The following is a 24,548-nucleotide window of genomic DNA, read 5'->3' on the forward strand; positions in this document are numbered from 1 at the left end:
CTGCGCCCTCAGGGCTGCCCTCAGCCCGTTAACACTCCTCGGCTCCGCCCTTAAGCCCGCCCACAGCACCGACCCCCGTACCCGCCACGCCCCCCACCGCCAATTTATCCTCTGCCTCCGCCTCCTCCCCCCCGCTCCCGCCCCTCCCGCTCACCTAGGACTAGCCAGCTGCCTGGCCTCTCCTACCAACCTGGGTTCTCCTACCTGGTCTCTCCCAGACCCACAGAAAGGAGTGGGCTCGAGGGAAGGGTAGCCTGTTAACCCAGCCGTTGGGCCCAGAATGGCCTCCTTTAGAATGGATCTCTGGGGAAGGGAGACCACTGGGTCACCTCGGTGCTCACACCAAAGGGGCTGCAGAATCCGTCTAACAGAGGATGGGAGAGGCGGTAGCATTTTTCCTGTACTGAAGAAGGGAAAGGCCTGGCGCACACTACAAGGAGGAAAAGAGAAGGCTTCCATGAGGCCAAAAACTAAGCTGGCGACAGAACTGGGGAGGAGGCCAGAATCCTTGTGGGGCTGTGTGCTCAAGGTGACCCCCCCAGGATTCTGGGAGAGTGGAATTAGGGAGCCCCGTTTGGTGGGAGGCCAGGTTTGGGGGATTCCAAAGCCCAAAAGGCAGCCTAGCAGTGGTGGAAGCAGCTGCCCAACCGTCTCAGGATGGGCTGGCTCAGTTGGGGATTTGAGTCCAGTTGGGGGAACTGACCCACCTGATAAGACTGACCTGAGCTGAGGAACAAGGGTGGTTCATGGAGAGTTCTGTGTTAGGGCAGACCCGTTCCCCACATGGCCTGGTGAACCAGGCCTCCTCGGAGAAGTGAGACCCAAATGTCTCTCAGGAGCTTAAAATAGATCACATAGGACCTATTCCCCAAAGTCTCCCCAGTTACCCAGATGGAAGGGAATTGAGGACACCCCTGCCCTCTTCAGACAGTACCCTTACAAAGGGGCCGCAGAACTTCAATTCCGTGTAATTTTAAAGTTCGATTAACGCCTGCTATGGGTCAGGTACTGTTCTGAGGCCTTGGAATCCATCAGTGAACAAAGCAGAGAAAAACCCATATCCTCCCCAGTAAAAAAGGGAAGACGGCCTTCCTGTAGCTTAAGGAGACCACAGAAAGCAAGTTCACCAGGACTAGGACCCCCAAGGACCCTGACCAGCTTTACTGGCCAAGTGGGGAAGACACTGGACCAGTAGGCAAACGCAGACCCACGGGGATGGGGGAAGAGTTACTGATCTCCATTCCCATGAGAAATACCCAACAGCACCAGACAGGAGCTCCCCAAGTGCCAGGGAAAGCAGGTGTGGGAGCCCAGCTTTGTTACATCACGTTGGAGCCAAGGACATAGCCTCCATCCAAGGCAGAAGTAGGCTGAAGGACATGGGATGGAAGGCTTCCCCCTGCTGGGCTGGCTCTGGGAAGCGGGGACACGTCAAAGCCCAGGACCCCAGAAAACAACGTCTGCTCCAGTGGCTACCCACAGCACCAGGTGGAGAGGAGGAGGGGAAAGGTGGCTCCAGGAGGGGCCAACGTCCCACCAACCACAGGCACGGGGAGAGGGAGGAGGCTTGGGCAGCTGTGGGCGTGCTGGGCAAGTGGATGGCCAGCTGAACTGGCCTCTCCACTGGCCTTGCCTGGAACTGGTTTGCGGTGGGGAGTGTTGGCCCGGGTGTGGACTTTGCCAGAAAACACAGCCACCATTTGCATTTGTGGGGTGATGGAATCCTTCTAAAACTGGACTGTCGTGAGGGCTGCATGACCCAGGAGATTTATTAAAATCATTAAGTTGTACACTCACAGTAGGTTTTTATGGTATGTCAAGTATATCAGGAATGCTGTTAAAAAATATCTGCATTTCCTCTCTTTGGTGGTAAATTCTTGGATAGCACAGTGGAATTTTATCTGAAAATGAATTATGCGCCTTTGAAATGGAGTAATTAAAAAATGTTTATGATGTCTCACTTAATGCCCCCCAGCTTTTTTTTTTTTGTGGTTGCACCACATGGCGTGAGGGATCCTAGTTCCTCGACTGACCAGGGATCAAATCTGCACACCCTGCATTGGAAGCGCGGAGTCTTAACCACTGGACAGCCAGGGAAGTCCCAGGCCCCAAATTTTAAGTAATGCACATCCCCAAATCTTTTAAATGTGTCAAAAATTTAACATTCTTAAAGCTAAAGGTGGGTGAGCTGAACGAATTTTCACTGTTTGTGCCATTGCCACACGGTGGCACCATCCTAGCTGATATACGGAAGCACCTGCTGTGACCCCAGCGTTGCGTGGATCAGAACTCCTCCAAGTGGTGAGAGACTTTCTCCCCCTTCCTTCCTTCTTTTCTCATCTTTTCCTTTCCTTCTACAGTCACCATTACTAAAATATATAGCCTCTAACGATATCATCCGAGTTTTCTTTCTTTGAAAGAGCCCAGGCTACGGATGAAAACGTGCCCCTGGTCAGAAACAAAGGTGGAAAACACCAGGAAGACCAGACACCAGCCATGACGCCCTGTGTTCTTAATACAGAAGAGTGCTTGCTGCAAAATGTTAAAAAACTGAAAGCAGCAAGAATGCAAAAATATGCCACAGCAGCTGTGGACTTAGGTGCCCTGGGCCGGTGCTGCCTGAGGGCTGGGAGGACTCCTCGGGGCAGCCGCCTCGTGGCCAGAGAAACATCAGACGTCCGCCCTCCCCTCCCAGTGCCCCCAAACCTCCTAACGGAGGCCAAAGGAGCCCTGCTTCATTCCAAGGTACCACTCACACACAGGAGGCTCTGACTGGAAACACAGGGTCACCGGGCTCAGCACCTCTGCCCCAACCTCCACCAGCCCCGCGGTGCCCTCCCACCCCAGGCGCTGTGCCCGCCCTGGAGGGGTGCCCTGGCTTCCTCCCCTCGCAGCTTCCTGCTGGCCCCCAGCCACCCCTGCCCGCACCAAGTGGGCCTGCTAGACAGACGCCAGGGACAAGCCCCAGCCCATCGGGAAGCCCCTCTCACCACTCCCACTGCCTCTGCTCCCCTGCCCTGAGGCTCCTCCCCTAGTTCCCAGCCCCTCACACTTGCTAGTTTTCACACAGTCCTACCCGGCCCCACCAGAGGGACCTGGGGCACAGCTCATCTCCCTGGGGCGAAACGCAGGCTCGGTGACGCAGAAAAGCGCCAGGGGCAGCCCTACAGGAGACCCTTCCTCTACAGTCTGCCTTCTTCTGCGGGGGAGAGTACGAGAGGGTGAGGCAGGAGGGGAGCAGATGTGAAAATCCGCCACCCCCACCGTGGACCTGTCTGCTCTTTAGTGGACCTGACGTCCCCCCGCTGGATTCTGCTGTCACTGCTTCCATTAGTATGAGCAGGGGCTTTGGGAGGAAGCAGTGAGATGCTGGTGGTAGCAGAGGATGGGGTGGGCATGGGGTGGTCTGGGAGGAAACAAAATGGGCCCCCTCGCCCTGGAAGGTTTTAATCTCGTCCAGGTTTACAAATTGCCCGAGCCAGAACACGTGGGCTCGGGGCAGAGTGCAGAGGGCTGGGGTGCAGGGGAGAAGGGCGCTGCGGGGCCCGGGTGGGGCTGGTGTAGGAGTCTTAAGGCATGACAGGTGGAGACTGGTGTTTCAGACTCACTAACCGGGCCGGTGGGGCAGAGGGGAGAGGAAAGGGGAGTGAAGTCCATGGACATGTGTATCTATGTTTGGGAAACTGTGAGCAGAGCCAAAGCTGATATAAACCATGAAACAGATTTTGTCAAAGTTTCCGTGGAGCTGGGCCATGGAGACCACACCCCCACCAGTGGCCACACTCCCCTGCTGTTCCAGGCCTGGGGGGAGCCCTGCAGAGGCCTCCTCTCCAGCCCCTGGCAGACAAATAACCGGGACCTGCAGTACAGGAAGAAGCCTGGGGTTTGGCCCATCTCTGCCAGGGACACCTGTGCATCATGAGCAGAGTCCCAGTTTCCTCAGATGCCAGACACGGATCCCTGTGCTGCCCACATCCCATCCGGGGAAGCCACCGCGAGACCCTGGGGGGTCGTCGGGAGGAGACTCGGGGGACTGTCCAGGTGGGCCGAGCTCCACGCACCTGCCAACCATCTTTCCAGGGACAAGAAACACCTGTCGTTTGAACCTCCTGCTCTCACTGAATGCAAGGAGCCCCACCTGAGTGACCCTTGGACGACAACCCCATAACTGGGCCATCTGAGCTGGGCCCTCCAAACGCTCCCCAGGGGCTGGCTGTCCCAAGGCCCCCCCCTTGCCTCTGCCCACCCCATGGGACTGCCCAGACCCGGGGGGAACTCGGACGGCACCAGGTCCAGTCCTGGCCTTTAAGACAGGGCACCTGAGGCCGGTGTCCAGAGGGACCTGCTCCAAGTCCCCACTAAGTTCGCTCCTGAGCCCCTGCCTGGGGCCAGCCCCGGGCTGGGTGTGGGTCCCAGGGCTGAGTCTGACCCTGCCCAGCCCCGGGGCTCCCAGCGCTCCAGCCCTGACCCTCTCTGCTCCCGGCACACACTCGCCCAGGGGCTCGGCCGAGGGGCGCCTCCAGCCCTGCCTCCAGGGAAGTGAAGCCCCCCACCCCCACCCCCGGACCAGTCGTGGGCCGTCCCCTCCCCTCCTAGCTCTGAAGCCCCAGGTCGCCTTCCCCACGGCCACTCCCCACCCTGCCCGGCCTCCGCCTGACCCCCTCCACCCTGGCTCGGGAACATCCTAAGGCAGGTCACACACTGACGGTCAGCCCCTCGCTCAGGCTGGCACTGCTCCGCTGCCCCCAGTCTCCTTCAGGAGGCCCGCCGGACACGCCCAGGACCCCTCCCGAGGGTGGGGAGCCCCCCCACTCTGCCTGGAGCTGCGCCCTCTGCTGTGGGTTCTCCCCACCGGGAGGGCAAGACTCGGCGATGGGTTTGGACCGACTCCCGGGCATCCTCTGTGTGCTCCCCAAAGGCCGGCGCCACAGGCCCTGCCGCTTCAGCCCTGATCCGCAGCCGTGGGTGCGGAGGCCATGGGAGGACGGCCCCACTACCTCCTCAGCTCCCAGACAGGCCGCCGCTGGTCCCAGCCCTCCCACACCAGGGCTGCGTGTTTCGGAACCCCGTCCCCTGCGGTGACTGTGAACCTCACTTAGGTCCCAGTGCAGACACGGCCTCAAGACAGGCAGCCCAAACCCGGAGGTTGCCTTTCACACAAAAATCTTTAATAAAAATAGCTCTCTGCAGAACCAGTCCTAGACAGCAGTAGCAAACTCAAACTCCTGCCACCTGGGCAGGAAGGAGCAAGGCCAGCTGAGGGGTCTGAACTGAGGGCAGGGCTGCCCCGAAGGTGGAGCTCCGCGGGCTGCGACGTGTGGGATGTGGGCTCGGGGCCCACACACCTTCTCATCCTTCCAGAGGAGTTACAAACACATCTGCGTTTTTTAGGAGTGTCACTAACTGGTCGCCCTCCCCACCAAATGACAGGAGGAGGCTACGTGAGACACTCACAGGCTGACGGGGAGCAGCGTGTCCTACACACTCAAGACAGAAGTAAGTGGGTTCACACGTCAGCAAAACACCGGTACGAGGTGACACCGGGGCATCCCGGCAGGCCAACGGCCCTTGGTCAGCACACAGGCGAGAGCAGGGGAGGGAGGGAGGAGGAGAAGCGGCAGGCAGCCCGGGCTGCTCACCCACCACGGCGCTAGGTGGAAGCCCCAGCTCGGCCCTAGTAGCCCAGGAGCCGCCTGGCCTCCTCGCTCTGGGCCTGCAGCGTCTCGCTGGTGTACTTCTGCAGGAGCTCCATCTTCTTCCTCCGCACGAGCGCCTCCTCGATCTGCGGGCGGGAGAGCGGAGGGCTCAGGTCGCAGGCCCCACAAGGCCAACACGCTGCCTGGGCCCGGCCGGGAGCCCAGCACCCTGTGTCCGAGGGCCCCGATCTCCGCCCGGGGAGCAGGTGAGCGACAGAGTGCTGGACTGCTGCCTCCAAGGTAGACGGAATGCTGCCTCGTCTGGACGCCTCGCCCTAACCTGAGCCCAGGGACCAACGCCCTGTGGAAGGGAGTGAGAGCCGCCCAAAGGGACAGGAAGGACCAAGAAAACCACACAGCGCCCCGTGGGGCCCCTCGGAGGCCAGGCGGCCCCCAGCCTGTCCTACCTCTTGCTGCGACGGCACCGGGACGTGAGCGATGAACTTCTGCTGCCCGTCCTCCCCTCCTTTCTCCTGGCCGCCCTCCTCATCAGACTGCAAAAGAGCACAACCAGAGGCCGCGCAGAGGAGACCGTTAGTAAGTGCTGGCATCGCCATAGCGTGCACCAGCCTGCAGCCACTGAAGAGGAAAAACAGTGACGAGGAAGCTCTGTTCTCAGACACAGAGACACCCAAGACACAGCGTTAAGCACAAGAAGCAACAGAACACTGTGTTCTCCGCGACCTCTTGTACGAGGAAGAAAAGAGAAGCCAGTGATCTCAGTGAGAGCCAGCGGACAGAGGACAGGGCTGCGAAAGATAAGCTCTGTAAATCTCTGTATACTTTTTGTGTTTTGAGAATACATTATCTATTTTTTTAATTAAACTTGAAAAAAGCATATGTAGAAGAAAGCATCACTCAGAGGCTGCCTGTGAGTCAGTAGAGATCGCTCCTAACCTAAGGAATGACGTAGCCCTGGAGGCATGAGGAGAAAGGAGGCCTGTGTGGAGGCAGGTCCACTGCCCGCAGGTCTCTGGGCCGGACCCTGACCCCACCCCCCGCCGCAGGTCACCAGCTGCCAGGAAAGCCGCGGCGGAAGCTCTCAGACGCCGCTGGTAGGAGAAACTGGTCCCAGGGCTCTGGGAAAGTCGGGCTGCATCCACCGAGGCGAGCCCAGGGTGGAAGTTCCACTCCTCAGGGCAGACTCCAACAAGGAAGGCTGTTGTAGCCCCAAAGAATCCACACATGTGATGAAAGACACAGCACTGCCCACGCGCGTCACACCACGTCAGGTCCCTCGGTGGACACTGCACTGTCACTGTGCAAGCCACTGGGGACACTGGGTGAAGGATGACACAGGACCCTCGGCAGCAGCTGTGCAACTTCCCAAAAATCTTAAGCATTTCAGGATAAACAATTTTTACATCCTCTGATGGCTTTCCATCGCTCTCATGGTAAAGGAAAATGCTTCCCCAGGGGAGCCGGGGCCCTTGCTTGGCCCACCTCCCCTCCCGCAGCCTCCACTCTGCCCTCCAGCCACCGGCCCGTCCTCTGTCCCCCGCGCTCCCATGGGCTCGTCCGCTCACGCTGTTCCCTGCTGCCTCTTCGCTTGGTTACCTCCCCCTTGTTTCCGGATCTCAGCTGATGGGTCACGTCCCCAGCAAAGCCTTCACTGGCCCTGCCTTCACCATGTCGCTAACCAGAGCTCCTATCACAGCTGCCATTTCCCATGGTGTCTGCTGACCGGACTGTCCCCCAGGGCTTCAAGCTACAAGCGAAGCGTGTTTGCTGTCCTGCCCCTCGAGTGGGCCTCACAGTAGCCACTCATTAAACAAACATCCCTTGAAAGAGGCAAATGGATTATTTGTACCTAGAGAAAATCTTCCTAGGACACGCTGCCATCCTGTTTCAAATGCCTGCCTGAGGGCACGAACCTCAGGTCTGCTAGATCCTGTGTGACGGTGACTAAGTCACTAAGCCTCTCTGAGCCTGCTTCCTTGCCACTGACATCATGGCAAGCCATGTGACGTCACACAGGGCCTGACCCATAGTCCAGGCATGGGTGCTTCCCTTCCCCTTGCTCAGTCGAGCAAATCAGTTCCATCCTGGACCTGCCCAGGGAGTAAGGCCTGCAGGGGTGCTGGGAGCAAGGGGGCTCTGCCTGAGGGATTACAGCTCCATCCCCAACCGGGACCCCCCGAGGAAGTCCCTTCTCTGCTCTGGGCTGGTTTCCAGCTGTAACAGACGGTGGTTAAGACTACAGAAGAGTTACCGACACTGCCATTTAAGCAGAAACAATGAGGTCATGGGCTAAAACACACTGGCTTCAAATGTGTTTATAAATCCGATTCCAGCATGTTCAGGAGGGCCCATCTCTGAGATGCACGTAAGTCATCCCCGGTGTAAAGCAGTTTAACAAGTGCCCTCACAGCCATTCCTCTCTGAAACCCTCCCTGTGAACCCGGAAGGTGCCCTTCATCCCCACTGTCTAGGAGAGAAGGCCGAAGCCTCAGACGGCGGCAGGGGCAAGAGCCGGGCCTCGACCCTGGCCCCTCGTCTGCGCTTCCTGCTACCGTGCCCCCATCCTCCGCAGCACAGAGAACGCGGTGAGCGCCAAGGGGTCCCGCGCCGCCCCCCAATACCTCCTGGTCGGCAACGGCGTAGATGTCAGCCTCCTCCTCCTCCTCTTCCTCCTCCTCCCCTCTTGCCAGCCGGGCCTCTCTCTCTGCTTTCCACTTGTCCACTAACTCGGCTCTGACTGCACACAAGGGAGAGCAGGCGTTATTCACTCTGGCCTCTAAGAAAGCGTCAAACCCCATGCAGGGCGAGGGCGAGGCCAAGGCCTCCCTGCTGGAAAGAGTCACCTTCATCCTGCCCCGGCGGGCAGGAATCAGACAGGAATCAGATGGGAGGGCAGCTTTTAGCGGACACACCCAGATCCTCCCCAGTTCAGCACCCTGAGGTTCTCAAAAAACTAAAACTAGAACTACCATGTGATCCAGCAATTCCATTCCTGGGTATATATCTGAAAACAACAAAAACACTAATTCGAAAAGATACATGCACCCCAATGTTCATAGCAGTACTATTTACAGTTGCCAAGATATGGAAGTAAACTAAGTGCCCATCAACAGATGGATGGGTAAATAAGATGTGGTGTATGTAAACACACACACACAGACACACACACACGCACACGCACACACATACACACACACATGCATATACACAATGGGATCCTACTCAGCCATAAAAAAGAATGAAATAATGCCATTTGCAGCAACATGGATGGACCTACAGATTATCATACTAAGTGAAGTAAGTCAGATGGAGAAAGACAAATACTGTGTGATATCACTTATATGTGGAATCTAAAAAATACAACAAACTAGTGAATATAACAAAAAAGAAGCAGACTCACAGATATAGAGAAAAAACTAGTGGTTACCAGTGGAGAGACGGAAGGGGGAAGAGGCAATTTAGCGGTAGGGGATTAAGAGGTACAAACTATTAAGATAAAATAAGCTGGGGCTTCCCTGGTGGCGCAGTGGTTGAGAATCTGCCTGCCAATGCAGGGGACATGGGTTCGAGCCCTGGTCTGGGAAGATCCCACATGCCGCGGAGCAACTAGGCTCGTGAGTCACAACTACTGAGCCTGCGCGACAGGAGCTTGTGCTCCGCAATGAGAGGCCGCGACAGTGAGAGGCCCGCGCACCGCGATGAAGAGTGGCCCCGGCTCACCACAACTAGAGAAAGCCCACGCACAGAAACGAAGACCCAACACAGCCAAAAATAAATTAATTAATTAATTAATTAAATTTAAAAAAAATTGGATTAAAAAAAGATAAAATAAGCTATACAAGGATATATTATACAACAAGGGGAATACAGCCAATATTTTATAATAACTGCTAATGGAATATACCTTTAAAAATTGTGAATCTCTATACTGTACACCTGTAACTTACATAATATTGTACATCAACTACTTCAATTTTTTAAAACGCCCTAAAAAAACAATGTTCCTTATAAAAATAAAACCCCATTTCCAAGGGAGAGAAAAGAAACCAGATGCCAGCAGCAATGAAATGAAATGCCCGCAGACCTACGTTTCTTTTCATATTCCTGTTCCAAAGGCACAATAACACCATCGTCTTCATCTAGGTAACCGTAGTATTCAAAATCGATCGCCTTCATGAGCTCAGCGCGTGTCTTTCTTGGAGGAGGAAGAGCTAAAAGAAAGAATTCACCAGCTTAGCTGAATTCCCCGTCATAATCTCACTCAAGCCTTCTCCTCATACAATGTTACGCAGGCATATAGTAGGTGTGTTCATCAAAATATCATGAAATAGGCACTTCTCTACACTAGTAATGGGATTATATACGTGGTACCACCCTTTTTAAAATCAGTGTTAAGGGCTTCCCTGGTGGCGCAGTGGTTAAGAATCCACCTGCCAATGCAGGGGACACGGGTTCAAGCCCTGGTCCCGGAAGATCCCACATGCTGCGGATAGCAACTAAGCCCTTGCGCCACAGCTACTGAGCCACAACTACTGAGCTCACGAGCCACAACTACTAAAAGCCCACACACCTAGAGCCTGTGCTCCACAAGAGAAGCTACCACGATGAGAAGCCTGTGCACTGCAACGAAGAGTAGCCCCTGCTTGCTGCATCTAGAGAAAGCCTGCACACAGCAACAGAGACCCAATGCAGCCAAAAGTAAATAAATAAATAAATTTAAAATAAATAAATAAGTAAAATTAAATAAGTGTTGAAATCTTTGACCCAATTAGTCCATTTAGAAGGAATCTATCCTAATTTAAAAACAGAAACAAAAGCTGGCAAAGCTTTACGGACAGAGGTGTGCATCACAGCGTTATTCATACAACAATGAAAACTTGGACAGCCAAGGACTGTGATCTGCAATTCAAGCATGGCGGAGGGGAGGCGATTCTGCAGCCCCAGTAATGCTGCTTCACAGGTGCTTTAACAACACAGAAAATGCCATAATATTTAATGAAAAAACTAAGAATACAGATAAAACAAAAGAAACTACAAACACAAAAGATAAATGAGAAATTCCTGAAGAAAATACTTTCAGACTAAGACTTACTATTCAGAATATTTAGTAATACTTGAAAATCAAAAGGGAAATGACAATCCAACAGATTAGTCAAAGAATGAAAGCTGATAATTGAAGAAAAAAAACTCTTACGTATGAAAATTTCATTTAGTAACTGAATTCGATTGTCAATTTCATTAGTAATGGGGAGGAAACAAAAAAATAAAAATAATACATTGTTTCAAGCACCAGATCAGCAAAAATGTTATAATTATAAACATCTAGAAATAACTAAATACCAAAGGAGGGATGGTCACACCAAGTACGGTTAATCCCTGAGACTCTCTAATCCGTCACATCACTTGGCATTCTAAGGAGAACCATGAGAGGACATGGACGGACTGCACACACAACCCTGTCCACCCCTCCACCGCGTGGGCTGCATCCAGGACGGGGCTGAAACCTAGCAGGCTCAGAGCACTGCATGCATTCCGGCCACAGGATGGAGCTGTGATCCAACCAAAGCCAACCAGACTCAATTCTGGGAATTCTGCTTCAACTGTTGGTGGGGGGGTGGGGGGAAATCTGTTGCTGAGAGAGAACAAAATTTAAGTCGATGACGGACAACCAGCCACCACAAGAGGAGAGTGAGACAGAGAAAAAAGCTCACAGGATGGAAGCCAAAACTGCAAAACGGAGCAATGTGACCTGGAACCGGCCATTCCTGAAGGCAAACCTGTCAGTTATGTGAGCCAATAAATTTATAGACTTTTCTGCCTAAAGTAACTGGGGTTGAGTCACCTGTCACTTACGCTGATGTAATTTAGTTGATAAAATAAGCATGGAAGTGCATGGAAAAGGCTGGAAGGGAACATTCGAAACAGATAATACCAGTGACGGGTCATCTCTAGCAGGGCACTGGGATGGGGGTCAAGGGGACTGTGCTACTATTTTTATTGTTTTTTTGCCGTGCGGCATCCGGGATATTAGTTTCCCAACCAGGGTTTAAATCCGTGCCCCCTGTAGTGGAGGCACAGAGTCTTAACCACTGGACCACCAGGGAAGTCCCTGTGCTACTATTTCCATTATACGCATTAAGACTAAGTTGCGCACTTTCTTGGTTAAAAAAAAACAAAAAACACTGTATGACTGGAATAAATAAAAATAAATTTAGAAACAATGTAAAATCAAAAAAAAAAAAGTAACATACACAGCACACTCTCATTTTAGGAGCCTTAAAACTCTGGAAGGGGATACACCCCAACATGTCAACAACCATCATCTATAAGTTGTGAAAACGTGGGTGTTTTTTCTGATATTCTGTATTTTACAACTTATCTATAATAAAATTATACTGCATTCATAATAAACGGCATGATATTTAAACTCTGAATTATTTTAAGTGATGTCAATCATGCATGCAAAACCAGTGTGTGCGTAATGAATTTAAGAATGAGCAGAATTGTATTTTTAAACAAATAGGAAAACCGACTGGAAGGAAACAGCAGAACGCCAGCAGTGGGAGGAATCCTGGTCTCATCCTTCTCTACTTTCCACACTGCTTTCTATAAAATGCTTGGACTGCTTCTTGAAAAGTCAAAATTAAGATACATAGAAATTCCAGACCAGCAGTTTTCAACTGCATTTTGGAGGCTCCCAGGGCTGTGGAAGGAAGGGCAGGAGTGGAGAGGGTACCCGGCTTGGATTCATTCTCTTCCACTTGTGCATTTCAGGGTTTGGCCCAAGGTGTCATGTGTCCTTCAGTTAAGAGTTTTTTCAACTAAACACGTAACTGAAAATGAAGCTGACTGAACTGCAAACAGGGAGATTCCTCGTTCACACTCAGACGGGTATGGGCAGAGCCTACAATCTGACACCTGTCAGTTCTGGGTTCCCGTTCTCACCCCAACTGTGTGCCCACCTGAGAACGATAATCCTCTGAGGACACAGGGCTGCTGTGCGGCTAAGAAATGGCATAGGAAGAGTGCCCTGCAGACAGCATGTCTACTGTTACAAGCAGGACCAAGAATTCCAGGCTAACACCCCGGCGAACACCAGTTACTTACGTTCTCTCTCAAACAGTTCTCTGACGCCAGGCAAGTCTTTCGCTGCTCCGAAGTACTTGTAACCTCGATTTCCTGGGACTTCTTTCCCTTCATGATCCAGCATTTTAGGGCCAACTTTCTTATTGGGAAGGAAGAAGAGAAAATGGATCTGATCCTTAAACCCAGTATTTCCATGTTTGCAAATAGATTTAAGATAATAATGCTAAAGGGAGAAAATATTCATGTACAACAGAAATATATTTAGGTACTTTTTTTAATCCCTTAAAAATCAACCTAAATACCTAACAGTAAGAGGATGATTTAAGTAAATTATAGCATATTCAGGATGGAATATATCCTATAGCTTAAAAATGATGGTTCGTATGGAACTCTTTTATTGACTTAGAAAAACACAATATAACGTTAAGTGAATAAAAGCTTTAAAAAAATTGCAAAAAACCTAAATGACAAGCAGTAGAAGACAAATGAAATATCCAGAAGATGGAATTCTCTCCACTAAAAATGATGATGTTGACAATTGCATACAGTATGTGACCCTGGACAAGGCTCTGTACTATAAGGGGAAAGGCCATAAAGGATGAAAATCAATAAAACAGCCAAATGATTGTATCAAAGTTAAATGTCTTAAACTCTACCATGGTTATATAAGAGAACATTCTTATTCTTAGGAAATACACACAAAAGTATTTCTTAGGAAATACCCCTTAAGTATTAAGGAGTAAAGGAACATGATGTATTTAAGCCTCAAACGGTTCAGAGAAAATAAATCTCAAGGTACACACAGAAAATGATAAAGCAAATAGAGAAAAATGTTAAAAACTGGTAAATCTGTATAAAGGGTACATAGGATTTCTCTATACAATTTGTAGAACTTTCTATGAGCTCAGAAATGCTTTTTGAAACAATTATATAAATGATTATTTACTGACATGAACATACGTGTCTGATAAACTGTTAAGTGAACAAAGCATATAGTTAGAATAATGAACCATTATCTGTAAAAATAAATATATATGTATATAGAAGAAATTCTAGAAAGATAAGTAGAAAATGTTAATAGCAGTCATTTCTCAGTGGTAGGAAAATATATAATGTAATCTGTACCACACATAGAATATATAAATTTTTTTATACTTTAGAATTTTTATATTTTTTGTTATATATTCTTTTTTCTTTTACATAAAAGTAGGTACTCTTTATACAATCAAAGTTACCATTTTGAAAAGAAGTATAAAACCTAGAACCAAAATTGTACATACATGAGTATGACCTCAGTTACAGGACTCATGGAAAAACAATGGACAGAAATATTCCAGAAGTTGCTCCTAGTTAAAAGGATCATGACTGCATGGTGTTCTGCTCTATACTTTTCTGAACTTAATAACAATATATTACTTTTTCTCTTATTATTGTACTAAAATACACGTAACATAAAATTTGCCGTCTTAACCATTTTTAAGTGTCCAGGTCAGTGGTATTAGTACATTCATAGCGTCATGCAACCATCACCACCATCTTGTAAAACAAACTCTAAACGTGTCACTTTTTTTTTTTTCAGCTGCACTGAGCGGCTTGCAGGATCTTAGTTCCCCGACGAGGGACAGAACCTGGGCCACGGCAGTTAAAGTGCTGAGTCCTAACCACTGGACCACCAGGGAATTCCCTAAATGTTACTTTTGTACATAGAAAATGAAAATAAAATTCTTTAGCATTAAAAAGACGATAGGGCTTCCCTGGTGGCGCAGTGGTTAAGAATCCGCCTGGCAACGCAGGGGACATGGGTTCGAGCCCTGGTCCGGGAAGATCCCACATGCCACGGAGCAACTAAGCCCATGCGCCACAACTACTGAGCCTGTGTTCTGGAGCCTGCGAACCACAACTACTGAAGCCCACGCGCCTTGAGCCCATGCTCCGCAACAAGAGAAGCCACGGCAAGGAGAAGCCCGCGCACCGCAATGAAGAGTAGCCCCCGCTCACCGCAACTAGAGAAAGCCCACGCACAGCCACGAAGACCCACCGCAGCCAACAAATAAAAAAAATTAATAAAAAAAAAAGACTCTACAAGGAAATACATAAAAACATTACTGTTGACTCTGGGTGGTGGAACTTAAGAATATTGCACATATTAATCTTGTAACCCTTCCAGGAAGGGTAATAAACCCCTGCACTAAAGCAGTCTGACAGGGAGCAAAATCACCATCACAGAACTACTGAAGATGCAGTGAGAACGTTCCTAGCACAGGTACTCCAGGAGTGGAAGTGCCTTTCCTTCTGCAACAAGAATAAATGCCTCATTTTTAGGCCAGGTACTAACGTGAGAACTGTGGTTTTGCATTAAATACATAGAAAAACTGCACGTATTTTTTCCATAACATACTACAGTCCACTGACTACATACTACGGGTTCAAATGACCTGGGAAAATGGGGCAGGGCCTGGGGCAGCATTTTTCAAAGTTGACACCCACTGGCGGGTCGTGGAATCCATTACATGGGTCATAATCATCAATTTTTAAAAAATCAAGATAGAACAGAAAAATAAAAAAGATAGAACAGAATAGAAAATATCAAAGTGCAGCAACATATACGAAGTATTTTTTCAGTACTGTGTTGTGATATAGTGAGTGAGTGAGTGAGTGAGTGTGTGTGTGTGTGTTTATTTTATAGTGGGTCATGGGCCTAAAAGCTTGAAAGTCACTGTTCTAGAATACTGCATTTAAAGAATCCAGAGAAAGGAAACACAGCCATGTCCCCAGGGCCCCCTTGAGTACAGAAGCCGACCATGGAATGGTTGTCCCAATTCTCAAGGAGTTCAGAGAAGGCTGTGAGGGGCCAAGGTCATTTCAAACAAGAGGCCCAGGGAGCCTGAGCGGCTCACTCTGGAACACCTGGCCAGTACACGTACTGAGGCCTGCGCTGTGGACCTTTAAGCACCACTAGCCCGTGCTTTCACGTTTCCTGTCCACGCGCAACAGGCACTTTCAAGCCTCCTTTCATCTCTCCAGTGCCTGCTCTGTGGCAGGGCTGCGGGGGCAGCAGGAGCCACCCTGCAGGCAGACAGCACCCGAGCTCAGCCCCAGGGCTGCGGCTTGCTTACCCCATAGTCAGGACCACCGAGCTCCTTGATCCGGGCCTCCCAGTGTCCCTTCTCTCTTAGCAGCTTGTTAATTTCATCATTCAGGTCACGAATTCGGAATTCACCTAGACCAGCTAGAAAACAAAAACATCCTATCGTTTCTTGAAAATACCAGTCGATGTGTAGCCTTAAGAATGAATGTCAACACCTAAAAAGGTGCATAACACAAAGATACTATTTCAATTTGTAAGAAAGCACACCCACACCGAAATCATGGAAGGGCAACAATCATGCACAGTTTCAGCAGCACTGCGGGGGAAGAAACTTCATCCTCATTAGCAACCACAGAAATACAAACTGAAGCAATCCTGCAGCTCCATTTATACCACCACTGAAACAGTAAACTCTTAGAGGTGGGGACACAGCGTCCAATCAATGTCAGCCAAGATGCAGTGAGGCAGCGTCAGCATCAGGGTTGGCGGCAGTCTGTGTTAGTCTAGTCCTTTCAGGAAAGGGCTTGTTCCCACCTTGTTAAGTGGGAACATCTTTGAGAAAGACTAGGGCCTGAGAACTGAGCCTAAGGGACAGATTCTTTATTTTTTACTTATTTTTTGGCCGCACTGCGCAGCACGCTGTATCTTACTTCCCTGACCAGGGATCGAACCCATGCCCCCTGCAGTGGAAACACGGGTTCTTAACCACTGGGCCGCCAGGGAAGTCCCTAAGGGACGGATTTAAAGGGATGACGACAGGGAGTTTGCTGAGGTGTTGTCGTTGGCAGATGGGAGCCGGGAGCAGTTGGGGCTATTCCAAGGGAGAAACCCTCCCTTTCTCCACTGAATTGCTTTTGTACTTTGTGAAGTCAACTGACCACATACATGTGCCCCTGTTTCTGGACTTCTTACTCTGTTCAACTGGTCTGTGTGTCTATCTTTCACCAATACCCAATTGTCTTGAATACCTTTAGCTTTACATTAAATCATGAAATTAGGTGTTATGAATACTCCAATTTTTTTCTTTTTCAAAACTGTTTTGGCTATTCTAGTTCCTTTGCCTTTCCATTTAAATTTTAGAAACAGTTCGTCAACATAAACCAAAAACCACTGCTGGGATTTTGACTGTGATAGATTTTGAAAAGAAAAAGAATCGACACCTTTCCTATATTGAGTCTTCCCATCCACAAACACTGTCTATGTCTCCATTTGATTGGTTCTTTGACTCTTTCATCACTGTTTTATAGTTTTCAGCATACAGATCATATATATATTTTGTTAGATTTATACCTAAGTATTTCTTGTGTTTTGATGCTTCTGTAAATAACACTTTAATAAAAGTTCTAGTTCCAAATGTTCACTGCTAGTACACAGAAACAGAATTGATTTTTGTGTATTGACTTTCTATTCTGTGATCTTGCTAAACTCATTTATTCATTTTAGAAATCTTTCTGTAGACTCCTTGGGATTTTCTACATAGAAAATTATGTCACCTCAGAATAGAGCATTTTTCTTCCCTTCCAATCTTTGGGCCTTTTATTTCCTTTTCTTGCTTTATTGTACTGGAAAGGAATTCCAGTACAATACTGAATAGAAGCGGTGAGAATCGATATCTCCACCTTGTTCCTGATCTTAGGAGGAAAGCATTCAACCTATAGCTGGCTATAGGTTTTTTGGTAGAAGTGCCTTATCAGGGGAAAAAAAAAGTTCCCTTCAATTCCCAGTTAGCTGAGGGTTTTTTTTTTTGGTTTTTGTTTTTATTTTTGCCTGCATTGGGTCTTTGTTGCTGCACGCGGGCTTTCCTTGCGGGGCTTGTCGCGGCGTGTGTGCTCTTCTTTGCGGTGTGCGGAGTTCTCTCTTGTTGCAGCGTGTGGGCTTTCTCTCTCTAGTTGTGCAGTGCAGGCTCCAGGGAGCATGGGTTCTGTAGTTTGTGGCACACAAGCTCTCTAGTTGTGGCAAACGGGCTTAGTTGCCCTGCGGCATGCGGGATTTTAGTTCCCCGACCAGGGATTGAACCTGTGTCCCCTGCACTGGAAGGCAGACTCTATACCGCTGGACCACCAGGGAAGTCCCATGTGTCTTCGTTTTTTCTTGATCAGTCTGTCTGACTGGAAGTTTATCGATTTTACTGATCTTTTTATTTTTTTAATTTTATTTATTTATTTTTGGCTGCGCTGAGTCTCTGTTGCTGCTGCGTGCGGCACGTGGGCCCCTGCATTGGCCGGTGGATTCTTAACCATTGCGCCACCAGGTAAGTCCTGATCTTTTTAAAGAACCCGCTTTTGTTCTATTTTCTCTATTCATCTTGTTTCCAATTTCATTGACTTCTTCTCTTTATTATTTCCTTCCTTCTGCTTACTTTGGAATTAATTTGCTCTTCCTTTTTAGTTTCTTAGGGTAGAAGCTTAGATCACTGACTTGAGACCTTTCTTATTTTCTTTTATTTTAATGCTATAAATTTTCACCTAAACACTGCTTTACATGCATGCCATAAATTTTTTTGTCCCCTGAATTCTGACATTATGTTTTCATTCTCATTCAATTCAAAATATTTTCTAATCTCCTTGAGGTTTCCTCTTAGATATATGGGTTGTTTAGAAGTATGTTTAATTTCTAAATAGTTAGGAATTTTCCAGATGTCTTTTTGTTATCCATTTCTATGTTAACTGTGTTAAAATCAGTGAACATACTTTGCGAAATTTTAATTATTTTGTTTGCTAACATTCATATTATAACCTAAAATATGCTTTATTTTGGTGAATATTCCATTTGCTCTTAAAAAAAGAAAAGGTACTCTTTTCTGTGAGGTGGACTGTTCCATAAAGGTCAACTAGGTCAAACTGATCGATATTATTGTTCAGTTCTTCTACGTTCTTACTCATTTTGTACCTACTTGTCCTATTGATTATTGAGAGAGGAGGCTGACGTCCCCAAGGCTAACTGTGGATTTGAGAATCAAGCACTTTAAACAGACAAGCTAGCTTACCATTCTGAATTTGAGCCACTTTTTTTGAGATCTCTCCAATGATCTGTGAAAAAAATAAAAGGCAATATATTTTTATGACTTTTGAGTAAGTCTGAAAGCATAAGAAATATATAATTCAAAATGAGTAATTAAAAATTCTTAGAATTCTGGTTGAAGAGTCATGTAGGTACAAAAGCCATCAGAGACCTATTCTCCTGTAAGATCAGATTCACCCAGCACGTACCTGTCGTCTCCACTTCTCGGCTTTGGGCAGCTCAGTACACTCCGAGGCAAGGAAGGGTCTTCGTTCCTAAGGAAAAGCAAAACACATGCTGCCGCTGTACTGTATGAAATTACAAGCTTTGTGCAACATTCATGACTGACTCAGGCCTGAAGCCTGAAATGTCTAACAGGCTAAAGACATCTGCAGCTTCAGTTGCAGGTGCTCTTCTTCAAGCCTTATGGCTCACGCTGCAGCCTCTCCTTAGGAAAGAACTACACAGGCAAAAACATTCACTGCATTGCACCTGGTACAGGCAGCCACTGGAAACAATGTAAAAGTCCAGTACACTTGACCCTTGAGCAACATGGGGGTTAACCTAAGTTAACTTACAGTCGGGCTTCAGCATCCGTGTTTCCTCCGCATCCACAGATTCAACCAAGCACAAACTGTGTAGTTCTGTAGTATTTACCGTTGAAAAAATCCGTGTATAAGTGAACCAATGCAGTTCAAACCCGTGTTGTTCAGGGTCAGTTGTTACAGAGAGATGGCGAAGTACACCGGTTATACCCATTTCATGGCATACTTATACTACCTTAGGAAATGACAGCTCTCAGTGTTTAGAACAAACATAAACATACATGCATGTCTGTGTGTATACAGGTGTGTGGGCGGGTGTGTGTATAATTAAAAAAAAAAAAATATCCAAACAACAGTACATATCACCCCTAACCTGGCTGAGTCTCCACGAGCTAAGGTCATTACTGGTTTCAGGTTAGAGCTGCTCCTCACAGCACACCCCACTTTGTACTATTCAGTATTAGACAGTGCTGGGATAACATGGAAACCCAATCATCATATTACAGAGCAGACAGAAGCACAAGTAGTCAGATCATCACACTGCCCCAGCTACCTGGGATTCAAGTGTACAGACTCATAAGACACAGGAAAGCATGGACGAGAAAGAGGAAGATCTGGAGTCCGAAGTCTGTTCAGGACGGAGTTGTACTGCACTTCTTCTCAATAATTTAAAAATTCATGAGGAAGATTTAAACCAACCTTTACTTTTCCCTCTTCCAGCTGAGCTTGGCGAAATCTTGCTAAGGCCGTCCTACCGGGAACAGAGAAGACTCCGTTAGATCCTGCTCGAAGATCTCTTATCATCCAAGTTCCTGGATGGGTAAGTCTGCTCATGACCATATTGAATGTCAACCATCACTCATAAACATATATACATATTGCAATCAAGAAACCACAGAGAAGTTATGGGTTTCCATGTTCCAAAAAGTAGGGCTTATAAGGATTTGTGTTCCTTTCACCCATACGGCGTGTAAGGACTGGACTGTGGGAAACTCTACTCATCAGGCCACTGTGGTGAGCAACACATTCAGATGTTAAAAAGACTAATATTATGGGCTGTCACTCTAAAAGCCCCTGCACCACCCCAGGTGAGCCAATGTTCATCCAGAATAAGTTCTGGGAGCTGTCAGGAAACACTATGGGGAAAACAACTACTATACGAATACTATTTCAACACAGGTAGAGAAAGAAAGCTATATCAAAAGACCAAACAGAAATTTACAGATGAAATCGAGTTGATACGTACATGGCCTTTTCCGCATTTCGGGCCTAAAAGGAGAGAGAAGGGAAGAAAAACATCCATGTTTAAAGAGCTTTTTCTTTTACTCTCTAGAAAAACGTTTCATTTACTTTGTAGAGAAAAGTTTCACAAGGACACAGGCACAAGCGGAATGCCTACACTAGTACATGAACACAGTAACAATCGCAACATCAATCACAAGATGCCCACATCCTGTGACCTTACTTATGCTGCTCTCTCTACCTGAATTCTTTACTTCTCCACTCCCCCAAACCCCGTGGATCTGGCCACTCATCCTTCAGAACTTACCTGTGTTATCACCGTCCCAGACAATTCTTCTGTGGCCCCTTCATCCCAGCCAGGCTGCCCCCCTTTGTCTGGGTTTATACCTACCACACAATTTCCACCCAGCATCACAACTGTCTGTTCCCTGCCAGTGAAATTTGAGGGAGGAAAGACTGACTTTTACAAAGTGAGTTTTATATAAATACTGTTGCACTAATGTCAAGTCAATTATCCCTGAAACACAGTGCTAGGCACAAACACATTTTCTCGGTTGTAGTGTAAGTAGAAAGAGTACTTGCTGAGTCAAGGACTTGAGTTTCACTCCCAGCTCTCCAACTTACCATCCCTGAGAAGTTGTCTCTCTAAGCCTCAGTTCCCCCACCTTTACAGCAGGGATCATACCTTTTATCTCATAAAGATGTCACGATGATTTAATGAGATAAATACATGAAGTCATCAGATGCTCAGCAAAAGCGAGCTCAATTTAAATCTTTTTGACTCTCCCTTTCAATGGACACAGAAACAAACTTGTCAAGTTCGTTTGGTAGATAAATGAACACAATACCTACTAAGGAATAAAACAGAGGTTCTCCCAGGAGAAGCCATCATCTTGAGGGCTGAGGCTGTGTCCTACCTATTTCATTAAAGCCTACAGATTCTAAGTATTTAATTTAATATTTCTCAATGCTTACTCCATACTTGAAACACCACGCTGGGTACTAGGAATTTGGTCACGGTTCTTCCTTTTGTGGGAACTCATAGGAATTTCCCAAAAAAACCCATAAATCTTGTGATAAGGGCATGTACCAGGGGTGATGGAAACCCACAAATATGAATGTGTGTGGTGACAGTTTGCCAGAAACATCCAGGCCCAGGGATCCTTCTGTCCTGCTAGGGAACGGAGACCGGCGATTCCCTATGTTTGTCAGAGTTCAGAAACAAGAGGCAGAATCAAGAGGCTGAGCCGGCTAGTATGAAGCAGTAATACGGGGCATATCCTCCGAGGGCTGGAGAATAGAAAGGGCTGCTTTTTGTCCACCGGTTTCTCTCGTCCTCCGGATCTTGGGCTCATCAGTCTACAGTGGCATCCAATACACCTTCTACCATTTATTACGGCGTCGTGTGCTTCGCTTAATGAGACCATCATGGTAACCAACATGTAAGAGTATCTCCCTTGTGCCGGCACTCTGCGTGCTCCGTCGTGAGCGCTTCTAGAACAAATGAAGCAGCCGACCACCGGCGCCCGACCACAGCGATCACACCCTCCTGCGGTCACACGACGCCGGCCATTCGTCCATCCCTGGACCCCGACAACGCGCCAGACACCGCGTCAGGCGTTAAGGAGGCAGAGGTGGGAATACCCTGCCCTCGGGAAGCTCCCCGTTGGGGAGCCGGAGAGCAGACACAAGGCAAATAGCGCAGGAACCGCTGCTGGGCCCCCCACGGGACGCGGCGCCGGCCCTGCGCCTCCCGGAGCCTCGGCTTCCCGGTGGGGAACTACAGCGCGCCGTCCGGACTAAGCACGGCCTCGGACGGCGCGGCGGCGCCGAGGCTCAGCCTCCTCCGGCCTCTGGGCTCACGCGGCGCGAAGACCCCCGCGTCCCAGCCGCGGATCCTGTAACCCGCAGGGGTCCCCTGGGCGCCCCGAACCCGGCCCGCCACTTGCCTCCCTCACTCCCCGCCCCACTCACCATGGTGCGAGGGAGGGCGCCGCCCTCAGGCCGCGCGCGGGCCTAGCCCAGGGAGCTTCGCCGCCCCAGGCGCGGCCGACCCGGACGGGAACTGAAGGTTCTAGGTGACCGCACCACCGGCTTCTGAGTCGGAAGGATAACTGGGAAGGACCAGAAGTGAGGGACCGGAAGCGAAATGGAGAATTGACCCGGGGAGGGGGAGAAAACGCAGGCGAGCTCCCGTAGGCGGCCCTCCCTCGGCGTCTGGACCTCGCACCGACACGCCCTTACGGAAAATAGGGGCGCTGGCAGAACCGCGCTTGCGCAGTGGAACCGACGTGCCTCTAACTGGGCGCGGGGCGCTGGTTTTGCTCTCGCGATAACAACGGCGAGACGTCCCGCGGCAACTGTTGGTACTGCACACGCGGTCCCGCAGTTGTGTGTGAGGCTACCCGAGACGTGTGTGCAACTATAGGTGCGCATCCCTCCTGCCCTGTCTGGTTCTGCGAGCAGACACGCCCTGTGGAAGTTACTTGTCCTCATCCCTCTGAGTGGACGGGGCCGCTGGACTGGGCCCTCCCCCCCGTCTGCGTGCTCTCCAGGGGCAGGAGCTGGCTCGGCCTCGCCAACCCCCACTCGCCTCCCAGGCGTTTACTTGCGGCCTGTGCTTTTTCTGAGATTTTCTCCTCCTGGAATCGAGGGGTCTGTCGGAGCTGGACCAGGGCTTGAGGTCACCCTTTTAAAATAAGAAATGTAAGGTCCAGGGGAGATGAGAGAGGAACAGTCAGTCGGTGTCTGCTGGGCATGTTGCGGGGATCAGAAGGGCCACAGATCAGGACCAGGGAGGCAGGGGAGAGGCCACCGGTAGGGAGGTTCTGGTGGCTCCTCCCTCAGGGTGTCAGTGATGGAGCGAGCTGTGGTGTGACATTAAGGCGGGGGCCAGTGGCCACTTCAGCCATTTCCAGCGGCTCCCCCTTTGCAAGCATGGTGCTTCGCTGTGGCGACTTGCTCCGCCACGGGGCCTAACCGATGCCGGGAACTCCGGCTGCGGGCGGGAAGCACAGGCCAGCGGGAGAAGCAGCTGACGTGTGTGGTTCAGGATCAGTCAGGACAGACATGTAGTTGGGATAGACACCAGGAGCTCGTGCCTGAACCATGACAAGTTTTCTCCTTAAAAGTTTAGGCCGTTCTTCTAGACTCCATCGTCCCACCTCCCTGACGGCTAGGTGTGGGTTTGCCAGTAAATAATGGCCAATGGTAATTGAATGAAAGGAATGTGTGCCACTTAGGCGGTGCCCTGAAAAGTATGGACGTGCCTTTCCCTTTTCCCCTCTCTGCTGACTGGTGACTATGGGAGCAGCCACCGTGAAGGAAGAAATGAAGTATTTTGAGAATTGGGGGGTTCCCTTCCAGGCTGACAGCCACTTTCAGACTCCAAAGGCAGATAATCCTTAGTATTTGGTGACATCACTGAGTTGTTGAGTCTTTGCCTGGAGCCCACTACTCAATCTTCAGTTGTATAAACCAATAAATTCCCTTTAGTGTTGCAGCCAATAGTCAGACTTTCTGGTACTTGAAACTCAAGAGCATCCTTCCTGATCCACTTACCTTGCCACAGTCTGCTAAGTGTCCTTCCTCTCTAGGCTCACACTGATCCTGTCTTTGTCCACATCAACTGTCCCTGTTGCCTGCAGAACCCTTCTCCTCCATCCAGCCACCTAATCCCCTGTTCATGCCTGCTTATCATTTAAGGCAGTTGAGACAGCCTGGATTCATAACCTGATTCCAACACTTCTTAGCTCTGTGGCCTCAGATGACATACTCAACCTCTCTGTTTAATTTTTACTCTGCTGTGAAATTGGCCTGAGTATTTACCTTCCTGTTCTCATCTTACCTCATCCACGAAACTGGGATATTTGCCTTAAGGAGCTGTGGTTTTAAAGGAGACACTACACACAAAAACTGCTCAAAACAGAT

The 24,548-nt window shown here is 49.2% G+C and overlaps 1 protein-coding gene across 2 annotated transcripts; it reads right to left on the bottom strand.

Moving 5' to 3' along the window:
• Positions 1-5,000: 5,000 nt before the first annotated feature.
• LOC307192187 (pre-mRNA-splicing factor ISY1 homolog) lies at positions 5,001-23,096 on the bottom strand. 2 transcript variants are annotated; one of them, XM_079932849.1, is made up of 11 exons: positions 22,593-23,090; positions 20,623-20,645; positions 20,076-20,127; positions 19,041-19,106; positions 18,818-18,860; positions 15,860-15,972; positions 12,765-12,882; positions 9,746-9,868; positions 8,279-8,394; positions 6,104-6,190; positions 5,006-5,782 (listed from the first exon to the last, which is right to left on the bottom strand). In XM_079932849.1, exons 1-11 carry the CDS (start codon positions 22,593-22,595, stop codon positions 5,675-5,677), a joined length of 852 nt encoding a protein of 283 aa, XP_079788975.1. In that variant the 5' UTR covers positions 22,596-23,090; the 3' UTR covers positions 5,006-5,674. The 2 variants fall into 2 exon arrangements, with proteins under 2 accessions (XP_079788976.1, XP_079788975.1); XM_079932850.1 differs by lacking the exon at positions 9,746-9,868 and having other exon boundaries at positions 5,001-5,782; positions 22,593-23,096.
• Positions 23,097-24,548: the final 1,452 nt, after the last annotated feature.

Source organism: Stenella coeruleoalba, assembly GCF_951394435.1.
Source record: "Stenella coeruleoalba genome assembly, chromosome: 10".
Lineage (NCBI taxonomy): Eukaryota > Metazoa > Chordata > Mammalia > Artiodactyla > Delphinidae > Stenella > Stenella coeruleoalba.

What these genes read in the sequence shown, in the direction of transcription:
- LOC307192187 (XM_079932849.1), bottom strand. An exon ending in CGAAATGCGGAAAAGGCCAT is followed by an intron (nt 20,128 to 20,622) that starts GTACGTATCAAC and finishes TGTTCCCGGTAG; the next exon opens with GACGGCCTTAGCAAGATTTC. An exon ending in AGTGGCTCAAATTCAGAATG is followed by an intron (nt 15,973 to 18,817) that starts GTAAGCTAGCTT and finishes TTTGTTTTCTAG; the next exon opens with CTGGTCTAGGTGAATTCCGA.